The 12,205-nt window shown below is 49.7% G+C and overlaps 1 protein-coding gene across 1 annotated transcript in view; it reads right to left on the reverse strand.

Annotated features, from left to right (window-relative positions):
• The window catches only part of RASAL3 (RAS protein activator like 3), a 29,315-nt gene extending 20,389 nt beyond the window's left edge, over nt 1-8,926 (reverse strand). The window contains exons 1-3 of the mRNA XM_056850791.1: nt 8,512-8,926; nt 4,061-4,185; nt 1,378-1,465 (exon numbers count right to left, since the gene is read on the reverse strand). Of these exons, the coding sequence (XP_056706769.1) occupies nt 1,378-1,465; nt 4,061-4,185; nt 8,512-8,926 (628 nt within the window). The remainder of the gene's footprint in view (nt 1-1,377; nt 1,466-4,060; nt 4,186-8,511) is intronic.
• Between the last annotated feature and the right edge of the window lie 3,279 nt (nt 8,927-12,205).

Consider the following 12,205-nt stretch of genomic DNA (forward strand, 5'->3'; position numbering starts at 1 on the left):
CCAAACCAAATCAACAGCCCTACTTGGAGATCTCCCATCCAAATACTGGCCAAGGCCAGCCCTGCTCAGCTTCTGATGAGATCAGGCTCGCCTGGGGCTACCCAGGTCAGGGCTTCAAGTAAACGCGGAATCTAAATAAATCAACCAGGGGAGAATCAGCCATTTACGTTACCAGGAAACATCCTGGTGGGCCACCAGCCATGCGTCCAGTGAAGAGAAGCAGGGCAGACCCTCCTGCCCTTCCCACATGGGCATTTTGGTTCTCCATCACGAGGGGTGTGGGGGGTGTGGGGAGCGAGCACAGTCCCTTTCCAGAGCCATTTTGTCTTTCTCACCCACTCCTGCCGCAAACCCTTGCCTTAGCAAGAGTCTGAGAGGATGGCAGTCGAGTCTTTAAACAGGCAAAAATAGGGGCTCAGCCTTGGAATTTGTTTTGAGTACCAAGGCTGAGTGTGCCGTAATAATTAAGACTATGCTTGAGCGTGTGCCAAAGTGCATATCCTTCATCGCTCAACAACTGCCAACTGTCCCTACACATTTTAAGATGAGAGAGTATGGAATCCAGGGCTGATGGCATCTTCTTTTAGAAATCAATAGGGTGCATGTGCGCACATGCGAACACGCTCTTCAGCAGCCACAGCTTCCCTGGCCTTCCCTTCCACTCAGAGCCAGCAATTTTTCCCAAGTGGATGCTTTCCCTTGCCTCCTGCTCCTCTCCAATCCCCCGTCCTTCCTAAGCACTCCTAGGGGCCCCAAGGAACTGGGGGAAAGGAAGAGAAGGTGTTCCCTTCTGCCTTCCATATTCCTCCCACGTGAAGACTGTAACTTTCTTACCGTGCCTAATGTGTCACGGTAAGATTTGCAACCTTCAAAGTGGCAGCAGGAGCTGCACACCTGGAGTCTGCAGCAGCAACAGCTTCAGTAGAAATAGCTGGAGGAGGAGCAGCTGCCCTCTATGAAGGAAATTCCCATGCCAACTGCAGCAGCTACAGCCAACAGGTCTTGTTCATCTAATGGGGGGGGGGGAACGGATGGACGGGACCACACAAAGTTGCACGGGCTACAATGAATCTTTATGGGAGTCAAGTCACATTGACATCGTCCCACCTTGTGACACAGTAGCCTCCAGTAGCACCTTAAAGACAACAAAATTTCCCAAGGTATACACTTTCATGCATCTAAGCCCACTTCATCAGATACCACACCTGATCAAGTGAACCTGATGCCCTGTAAACATTTGTTGGTCTTTCAGGTGCTACTGGTCTGGAATTTTGTTTTCCACAGGAAAGTGTGCTAGTGGGTATGCATCCCAGGCACTACAGAACCATACAGGTGTAATGCGAGTGTGTGTGCACACTGCAGTCTCTTAACACTCACCATAATTCATCTGGCCACACAGAACTGGGTACACAGAACTTGTCTCTGAAATAGAACTGCTGGTTCGTTTCCGGCTCTGGAGCAGACTCTAAAACACCAAATGAAACATCAAGGACAGGATGGGGGTTCCCCTTTGAGGAGAAAGGCAGGGTATAAATGAAGCAGATCAATAACATCCCATCCAAATCGCAAGACATCACAGACCCGGTGTACACCACATTGGTCAGGCCGCACCTGGAGCACATTGTGCAGTTCTGGAGGCCTCACTTCAAAAAGGTTGTGGACTGAATGGAGCGGGTGCAGAGGAGAGCGACAAGGATGCCCCGGGGGCCTGGAGACCCAGAAGCCCTGTGAGGAAAGGCCGAGAGGGACTTGGGAATGTTCAGTCTGGAGAAGAGGAGGTTGAGGGGGGACGTGATTGTTCTCTTTAAGTATTTGAAGGGCTGTCACTTAGAGGAGGCCAGGTAGCTGTTCCTGCTGGCAGCAGAGGATCATAGGACTCACAATAACGGGTTTAAATTACGAGCGGAAAGGTACCAGCTGGATATTAGGGAAAAAACTTTTACAGTGAGAGAAGTTCAGCAGTGGAATCGGCTGCCTAACAGAGGTGGGTGAGCTCCCCCCCTCTGGCAGTCTTCAAGCAGCGGTTGGACGAACACTGGTGAGGGATGCTCTAGACTGATCCTGCACTGAGCAGGGGGGGTGGGACTAGACCTGGGCCCCTGTGGCCCCTTCCATGATTTTAATAAATAAATAAACTTGCCCTCTTCTTTCAAGAACCCCAGTTGGCCTAAGGAGGACGCTAGTGAGAGTGGGAACGTTCTGTGAGAAGCAGCAACGCCTGACTATTAATTATGGCAAAACAAAAGTAATGGCTTTTGGTAATCGCCCTAATTATAGGAGGTGGAGCATAAATGGCCATAGGTTGGAACAGGTAACCCAATTCAAATATCTTGGAATGACAATCCAGGCATCTGGCTCCAAGCTGGCCCATAATACCTTTGTTGCCGATTTAGGGGAAAGATCAGCCCGTTCAATAATAAATTTTCTCCGGACCGAAGGGGCACACTATATTCCAGCCGCCCTTAAACTTTTTCAGGCAAAAACTCTAGCACAAACGTTATATGGAACATAACTTGACTCTCCACCCTCATGTCTTATTCCCATGGATCGAGTGCAATCCAAGTTTCTTAGAGCTGCCCTGCAATTGCCAAGATGTGTATCAAATGCTAGGATCCGTTTAGAAACTGGCATGATGAAGGTGGAGGCAAGGGTTGTCTTGTCCTCGCTTTATCTCTGGCTGAAAATTAATTTCAACCCCAAGGGTCTTCTTCCACTGATTCTTTGTGATATCTTTAGGTCAAAGTGGATAATAGTCATTGAAGACAAACTAAATAACCTGGGTTTTACCCACCCCCCCCCCCAGCACTACTTCAGTTAGGGTGGGATCAAGCTAAGTCAACTATACACCAAAGGATAATTCACAGTGGGTAGCCATGTTAGTCTGTCTGTAGTAGTAGAAAAGAGCAAGAGTCCAGTAGCACCTTAAAGACTAACAAAAATATTTTCTGGCAGGGTATGAGCTTTCGTGAGCCACAGCTACAGTATCTGAAACAGTGAGCTGTGGCTCACGAAAGCTCATACCCTGCCAGAAAATATTTTTGTTAGTCTTTAAGGTGCTACTGGACTCTTGCTCTTTTCTATAAACCAAAGGGTTAAAGATATCGAGCGACAAGTAGATCTAGCAAGAGTGCCCCTATTTATGGCTCCCCCCCCACTCCAAATTTATCCTTGCACCAGCAGCCTATCTCCGTTACTTAGAGATAAACAAATATAGGAGGGCTTTTACCTTGGCTAGGTGAGCAGCCTTACCCTCTGCTATGTTAGAGGGGAAATTCAAGAAGATACCCAGGGCAGAGAGACTATGCCTCTGCAAATCTGGAGATTTAGAAACCACTGAACATGTTCTCCTGAACTGTAACTTTTACACTATACCACGTTCTAAGTTTATTGAGCCCCTCATACTGAAAATGGGACCCGACAGGGAAAGAGAAAAGATAGAAAAGCTCCTACAAGGAGATAATCCCTCAATCATCTCTCAGGTAGCAAAATTTTGTACGGCTGCAATGAAAAGTCGTTGCCACAGAGTAGTCTCTTAGTCCAAATGGCAGATGTAACTTGAATGTTATTTATTTTATTATTTTTATTTTGTTAAGTGATTTAAGACTCGGACTGTAAACCTTTGTCGGTAAGACCATTTTAGTCCATGTATCTTGTTTTATCTGACCAAGGGCCGCAAATAAACTACCTATCTATCTAAACTTGCCCTCAACTACACTGCAGACTGCCTCATGGTCCAATTACTCTTTTGTATGGCCAGAGCACAGTATTAAAATTGATATCCATGCCAGGGGCAGAAGGGAAGAGGTTTTCCATCCATCCTGGGAATCCTGGCAAAAAATCTTCAGCAGCTGACACAAGCAAATGTGACCTACAATGATCACCCTGGGGCTCAGGTCCCAATGGCCAAACACTAGGATTTTCCAGGTGGTAAACTGAGTCCCTGAGTATAGCTGACTTCTGTGCTGTTCAGCATGCAGAGAAGCAGCTGTCGGCTCCGTCTGGTGGAGCATGCCCAGAGAAACCTCCGCCTTCCTTATCTCCACCACAGAAGTGGGCCCACCTCCTCATCTCTGCTCAGGAGCACCAACTGTCGATCCAGCAGAGACACACCGGCCACATCCCAGAGGGGAGCATCAGGAGCGGTCACCAGAGCGGACGGAGTCAGCGGCACGGCAGAATCCACCCCTAGCGGAAGAAACCCAGAGACGGGGCATGAAGGTGGGCGGCTGGCTGAACCATCCCCGCCCGGCCCAGAGCCAGGTCGTGTGACACCATGTAAAAGAATGAAGAGTGCCTTTCCCTCCCTCCTGCAACCATCCTTGTGCCTCCCATTGTGCCTTTCCCTCCGACACCCTGCTGCGCTGGCCCAAACAGCACAAGTTCCCACCCTGCCCCCCACTCCTACTCTGTTCACACATGACAGGAGACAGAGGCAGGGCTGGAATCAGGGGCTGCTGTGAAGCCAGAGGTGGTGGGGGTGAGATGAGCAAGGGTACGTTTCGTTGGCCACTTGTCGGTTCAGTCAAAGCAGACCAGATCCTGGAAACAGAGACCATAAAGGCCATGGAGTACCAGTGCTGGAGTTCCCATCTGCGAGTGCCTTTTCTGAGGTGCGTGGGTTCTCCTCCTCACCCTTGTGGCTGCCTGTGTCTGTCATATCCTGTAGCCTGAACGGTGTGGCAGACAAGTGAGACTAGGCCGGACGGTCTTTTAGTCACGAGTTAGTATCAAAGCGTTAGTTAGATCTTCCATGAACAATGCAGACTGTCACACAGATGGTGATTGAAAGAGATAAAAGGTACAGCTGGGGTGGGGGGAGGCGGAGAGTGCTGGAGAACCAAGCACAAGACTCTGTGGCCGTTTATGCTTGGTAATTAGCAGCGAGTTCCAGGCTGAAGTGCCCTGCGTATTTTTTGAGTTCTTCACACCGAGCCATCATTCCAGAAGTCACTGCGAAGCTGGCCACATACCTGTTTTGCATTTCTTAAGAGCCCCTTTAACACGACCTTTTTAATTTGCTCCGTCCCCCCCTCAAAGCATTCACTCAAGGAAGCATGACGAATCACAGCCCACAGGTTAGCTATGCAAACAACGATTGCTAATGGCTATGCAAACAAAGGTACGAAGGAGGAGGTGAGTGGGGGGGTGGAATTTGTTTGACTTTCTCCTCTCGCATTGGGACCGTGAATAGGCATTTTAAAGGTCAGATTTAAAAAAGGAGCTTTGAGTGAGCATCAAAATCGACCCTGCATAAATGGCCTGTATGTCATCGTTGTCCCCACCCCACCCCCGGCCTAAGATCTCCTTCCTGCACGCCAACAGTAGCTGGCAGACAAGCACGCAGAGGGAGAGACCAGAGGGAAAGGAGGGGGCGGATGCCATTCTCCTCCTGCCCCTGCGGTGGATCGTGCCTGCACTTGTGGGGCTATCTGGGTGTGGACAGAGGTGGGGATGGGCGGGCAGAGCCAGCTGCAGCTGCTGACACCCGGTTGTGCCGCGGCCCTTCTGGCCCTGGGCAGTCACAGCAGCGCTTGGCTCTGACAGCTCCACCGCGTTCTGACGGACGGATGATCATCACAGAAGGAACGGGGAAAGACATTCTTCCTTTCCCAGTAGCCCAGTTCTCCCCACGCTCACCCTTGACAACAATCCTAAACAAAACTTGCATGAAACATACATTCGCATAGAGTGATAATGAACATTTAGGCAGGGCTATGGAAAGGAAACTGAAACGTACACACTGAAATCTTCTACACCAACCCAAAAATAAATCAGGACTTTAAAGAATTTCCAGATTTGCTCATTTGGCTTAACTCTTCTGTTTATTCTCATACTTTCTTCTGCATTGCATAGTTTGAATTTTGCCGGAATCTGGATATATCTTTCTTGCAAGGAATAACGTAGGGGCTGAAAATGTGAGGTAGTGCAGTCCTATTTGGGGGGTAGGTTGCATTTTCTGTTCACAATGAATTTATTTCTGGAGATCAGGAGAAGAACATGAATGCCCAGTCGCAGTCCCTGAGTTGTTGATTTTTAATTACTTGCAAGTCACCTTGCTGAAACATGCTTAGCAAAAAAAAAAAAAAACACCCGTACTTCTGACCGTGTGCAGAATATCTTTCTCACAAATGAACAATCATTTGAGCCTCTGTCCTCAGCTCCCCCTGCATCAGAGATCAGGGGGGCTAACAGATTGAAGAAGAGGCTCTGTACTGTGAGGGCCTAAAGTACTGAGGGGACACAAAATGCACCCTGGAACCCAGGGCCTACACGAGCAGTCGGGCACAGGGCATTTAAAAGCCAGTTCCAACTAATACTATGTAACTCTGAGCATCCCAGCAAGATCGAGGTTCCTGTGGTTTCGTGGCAGCTTACAATGGTCCCTCCTCACATAGCATCTTTAGGCTTCCTCATCACAACATTCCTGGTTGTTGTGGTGGATATTCCTAACACACACAGAGAGACACACACACACACCGCCCACAGTGCTCCCTATGCTGGCTCCCAGAATTCCCCAGGGGGCTGCCTGCATGGTTTCAGACATACTGTTGTGAGCTTGGCACTGGGCTCCTGCAAGGGGCTCGGTCCGGTGGGCTTGGTCTAGAGTGGCATGCCTGGGCCGAGTCCAGAGACTGTGATAGAAGAGAGGGTATACCTCTGGTCAACTGTCAGTATCTCCTCCAGAGGCCTGACATCAGAGGCTCTCAAACTGTGAGTCGGGACCCAAATGTCACAGGAGGGAGGACAAACAGGGTGAGCTAGGAGAGGGTCTTGTGTCCGCAGTGGACGGCTCGCCTCTCAGCTGGGCACAGCTGACCTAAAAACGCTGACAGGTTCTAGAGTCACTGCCAGGCTTTGACTATGCTGCTGGTGCAAAATGCAGCAGCTTGATTATACAGTCTGGAATAAACTGTTGCACAAATAGTACATCCACTCTAAGAACTTCACACTGGTCGCCTGGATGTTTCTGAGCTTAATTCAAGGCTCTGCCGCTTACCTTTCAAATCTTTCATGGCCTGGGAGCCACGTACTTGAAGGACCACCACCCCCTCTCAACCCGAACCCATGTGGCAGCTCCAACCCCTCCTTGCAGGCTTGGCATCTCTGCCACTGCTCCGTCTCGAGCTTTTTCAGTAGTGGCCTCCACGTGAGTCAGGAAGGGACCCACTCTTTTACATTTTGGGAAGCTATGTAAGGCATGCCCTGACCTGGATGGCCCAGGCTAGCCCGACCTCGGAAGCTAAGCAGGGTTAGCCCTTGGATGAGAGACCACCAAGGAAGTCTGGGGTTTCTAAATAGGCAGGCAACGGCAAACCCACCTCTGTTTGGTCTCTTGCCCCGACCTGGGCAGCCCAGGCTAGCCTGATCTCATCAGATTTCAGAAACGAGGCAAGGTTGGCCTTGGTGAGTTCTTGGATAGGAGACCACCGAGGAAGCCCAGGGTTGCTGAGCAGAGGCAGCCAACAAGAGTTAGCCTGCTGTAAGTTAGTTAGTAAACAGAGTCAGCAGCATAAAATGCAGAAACACTATGATTTGTAACAGCAGTGGTATTATTGAAGCATATCCACTGAAAGTTACATATATACAAAAGATACTTTCAAAGTAGTATATACATTGATATATATGGGTCAATTTGAAAGCAAATTCACTTGTACATTGACAAGATTAAATAAATCAAATATACTGATTATTCAGCGTCTTGTGGTTCTTCCATTCAAGAGGTGTAGTTCTTTACAGAGGTCCAGGTTATCTCTCTGTTTCGGCTAAGAAGCCTTCCTCAGGGACCAACATTGGCAGTTCATAACTTGCTTATTCTGGCAATGGCAAACCCACCTCTGGTAGTCTTTTTGCCTTGCAAACCCCATGAGGGCGGCGATAAGTCGGCTGTGACTTGACATTGCTTTCCACCACCATGTAAGGCACAACTGTTTAAAATGGCCTTAGTTTGGCTGTGTTTGTTTTGGAAGTGTGTGTTTTTTTTTTTTTAAATGCAGCAAATCAGTATTGGTTTTAGCCACCTTGGTTAACTGCCTTGGACCCTTCACAGGAGACAAGCGAGCTTAAACGGCCTTCAGTACATAAGGTAAATAAAACCTGTAATTAAAGCAAAGTCCTCCATGCTCCCTCTCCTCCTAAGGGAACCAACCTAAGGAAGTGCCGCCCCTGGAATGTCTCTCCATTAGGGGAAGAGCATGTTGACGTCTCTCCACCGGAAGGGTCAGACCCGTCCTTTACTGAGGAAAAGAGGAAAGGAGGAGGCTGAATTCTGAAGCAGATCTCTGCACTTGTGAGGTTGCTAGTGTATGGAATATGCAAAGCTCTGCTTTAATAAAAAGTGGTCATAAAACCAATCCTTTTAGCACAAAGTGTGATAAAGACTGGACTGATTTATTTTATGGAAGCTGCACTGGGAAGGGGCCCAGTATTTCTAAGCCCACTCAGGCCCTGGGCCAGCTCTGCCTCCCCTTACTCCAGTCCAAACAGCCCAGCCCTGGAGCAGTCCTGTCTTACCTTTGCTTGCTTCCTTCATTTCCCTGTCTGGTCGGGGTGGAGCTTCCTGGTTCTTCCAGTGGGACATGGAGCGCAAATACTTCCGTAGGCTCAGCTTACTGCCCCCCTCGTGGGCCTTGGGCATCTTGGCAGGGGTAGAGAAAGCCCTCTGGAAGACAGACCTCTTGGCAGCTGCAGCCCGGCTGTCCCAGGGGTCTGCAGCAGGGGCTTTCTGCTCAGTGCCAGGCTCAGAAAGCTCGCTCTCCGTCTGGCTTTGCGCTCGCCTCCATCTCTGCTGTTTGCCTCTGTGCCCCGATGCGGGACTTGGAGCAAACTGTGGCTCCTTCTCCCCATTCTGGGGGACCGTCTGCCACCGGTAGGAGCTCAACAAGGATGGGGTTTCTCTTCTCTGCCTTGATTTGTCAGATGCCTCCATCTGTCAGGGAAACATGCATAGGAAATGTTGCAGAAAAGGAACAGCATCGGAGTCTTGTATTTATTTATTGACTTAGAATCATAGAGTTGGAAGGGACCACCAGGGTCATCTAGTTCACCACCCTGCACAATGCTGGAAATTCCAACTACCTCCCCTCCCACACACCCCCAGCGACCCCTACTTCATGCCCAGAAGATGACCAAGATGCCCTCCCTCTCATCATCTGCCTAAGGTTATAGAATCAGCATTGCTGACAGATGGCCATCTAGCCTCTGCTTAAAAACCTCCAGGGAAGGAGAGCCCACCACCTCCTGAGGAAGCCTGTTCCACTGAGGAACCGATCTAAGTGTCAGAAAATTCTTCCTAATGTCTAGAAGGAAACTTTTTTGATTCAATTTCAACCCGTTGGTTCTGGTCCGACCTTCTGGGGCAACAGAAAACAACTCGGCACCCTCCTCTCTATGACAGCCCTTGAAGTACTTGAACATGGTTATCCTATCCCTTAATCAATACCCCTTCTTTCTCCCCAGTGGGGACCCAAAGCGGCTTACACCGTCACCTCTGCTCAGTTTTATCCTCACAACAACCACCCTGTGAGGTCAGTTAGGTTAAGAATGTGTGATTGGCCTAAGGTCGTTCAGTAAACTTCCCAGGTAGAGCGAGGGGACTCCAACCTGGGTCTCCCGAATATTATTCTCTTAAACACCATGAAAAGCCAGAAACGTCTTCCAAGCTCTGGCCTCTGGCTTTTACTGAGACGAAGGGTGGGGCATCTCCCGCTTGTGAAGCACTGAAACAAAGGCCCTGCTCGGAGGAGGCCACCGATGGCATCGGCAAGGTGTGCTTTCGCCAAAAAGAAACACCCTCTATAGAGAAGGGGGAGTTGCTGGAGGGGTGGAGACATAACGATGTCCTGCCCTGTCTATGCCAGGAGCGTGGCTGGAGAAAGCTGCTGTAGCTGAAAGCTGCTACATAGAGGTAGCCAACCTTTCTTTCCCGGCAAGGCTCCGTGCCTACAGAAACAACAACAGGCGCTTTTCTCTGCCTTGAACATAAGCTGACAGCCCTAACTGCATCTTATGTTATAAGTGACAGGCATTTCCTGGGAGGAATGAGTGTGGCAGGGTGGATTTGCAGCACTGGTGATTGTGGGGCTTACCCCTTGAGCAACCAGCTCTGGTCTGACCCACACAGACCCTGCCCTACCTCCTCCCTTGACTACTGGCACCAGGTTGTGAGAAGGGAAGCGCGCTGTGCCTACCACGCAGGGGAGGTCGCTAGCACCGTTTCATTTCCTGCCTTCCTCCCTGCTGTGGGGAGTGTTTCCAGTCAAGTGGCTCACCCCACATCCTCTCTGGGTTTGCAAGAGGGTTGCTCATGCAGAGCTTTCTGTTCAGGGCCAGAATTGGGGGGGGGGGAGTCACTGCATCAAGCAGCAGCCAGAACACTTGGCTGATTCCAGCCCACTAAGCAAAATGTTTGAGGACATCTCTGTGTAGGGGCCTGGTGATGAAATGTGCTACGTTGGGCAAACCCCTGTGCAGTAATGGAAAAAACAGCAGGTGGTGGGTGGGAAGGATCACAGAATGGCGTTATCTGTTTAATTATTTCCATTTAGAGTCCGCCTTTCCCACTGCGACTCAAGGCGGATTACAAGTACAATGGAACTATTAAACAGTCAATAAGCCAATTAAAAATATGATAACATTAGAATGAGAGTAACATTTGAATTTAGTACCAAAGTTTACTAGTAAAATAAAGCTATTCAGTCCATCAGCAAGCAGATTACAAAATATGATAACATTTGAGTCTAACAGCAATGATCCCTGGAAATCCTACAGCAGCACGATAGATTTTTTTCTTCCACATAGGGGATGGCCTTCACTTCCAGCTGCCCCAAGTCCCCAACCAGAAGCACAAGTTGTTCCCAAGAGAACAGCAAGGAAGGGGGACTATATGAATGAAGCAAATAAGTCAGTAAGTAAACCAGCTGGGACAAAAATCTCTTCCCAAGGCATCTTTTCTCCCGGAAGATGACTTGGCATACTGCAATTCTACCCTTGCTCACTTAACAAGCCCGCATGTTCTGGTCTAGACAATTCCTGCCGGAGAAAATCTCCTCCCCAAAACATCCCCCCAGGTGCCTTCATGATTTATTTGTTGAGCACATTTTTATCCCACCCAGTGCCCAAACAGCCCAGGGTCACACAGGGACCTTCATGACAAAATGGGGATTTGAAGCAGAGTCTCCCAGGACAGACTCCGTAGTGAACAAAGAGCAATGGGCAGCTTCTTCTGGGGGTTCCCAAGGAGGCCAGGGAGGGAGTGGACGGTATGGGGTCCACGTCTAAGGCCCCTCTTCCCCTCTGCTCCCCACACATCACTTGCAGCCCTTGCCTTTCGCACAGTCCTCTCAGCCGTGCAGCAAGGAGCTAGAGGTGCTTCTCCTCCCTGACCCTTCTTAGCATACCTTCCTCTCCCTTCCACAGGACCCCAACGACCAGCCGCTCACTGCTGTGGCATGAAGCCATCCACTCGGCTCCCGTTGCCTTCTTCCTGGGGTGTTTATCAGAGGGTCCTTCCTGTCTTCACCACCACCTCTCTGTCTGACTGGTTTCCTTTCCTGCTTCACCCTGCTGTGTGCTTTGCAAGTTTCACAAGTGATCTGCAGCGAGATGCTAATCTCACCTCACCCCGCCTGAGTAGAGCTGAGGCTGCTTTTTGCAGTGTGGGTGGTGAAGCCATGAATCCTGTCGGATCTGGGAGGAGATGCCCAGATTGCACCCTTCAGTCCACAGATCTAGAGGAGGGTGGCTTAAATTTTTTATCCTGTGCCATTTTCCAGTACCCTGACTTCATACAATCAAAGCGGGACCCGAACAGGCTCAAGGAAATGATTTGCAAGAACTGCCTCTGTATGGCACAAGCTTCAGGTGAACTAGTCCATCGTGTGAGAGTTACAGTGTCCAAAGAACACTGTCCTCTGAAAACCTGTCCCAAGTTAACAGTCAACAAGTATTGCACGGTAGCCCTTGGTGCTTGCGCTCCGAGGCAAATAATTTCACACTGGAAACAAGAGGCGAATGGAGCTCGAGCGTGTCTGTGTCTGCTTGTGGGCAGTTCCCAGCTTTTAAGAAAAAAGTTCTTGCTAGAAGCATGAGCCCTGGGGGCAGGTAACCAACTGATGGGCAAGAGCCAACGCCCTTTTTCTCCCTCTCCCATAATACTAGAACACGGGGGGTGGGGGTGTCATCTGTTGAAGCTGGAGGGTGAGATTCC

Source organism: Euleptes europaea, chromosome 1, assembly GCF_029931775.1.
Source record: "Euleptes europaea isolate rEulEur1 chromosome 1, rEulEur1.hap1, whole genome shotgun sequence".
In the NCBI taxonomy this organism is placed as follows: Eukaryota; Metazoa; Chordata; class Lepidosauria; order Squamata; family Sphaerodactylidae; genus Euleptes; species Euleptes europaea.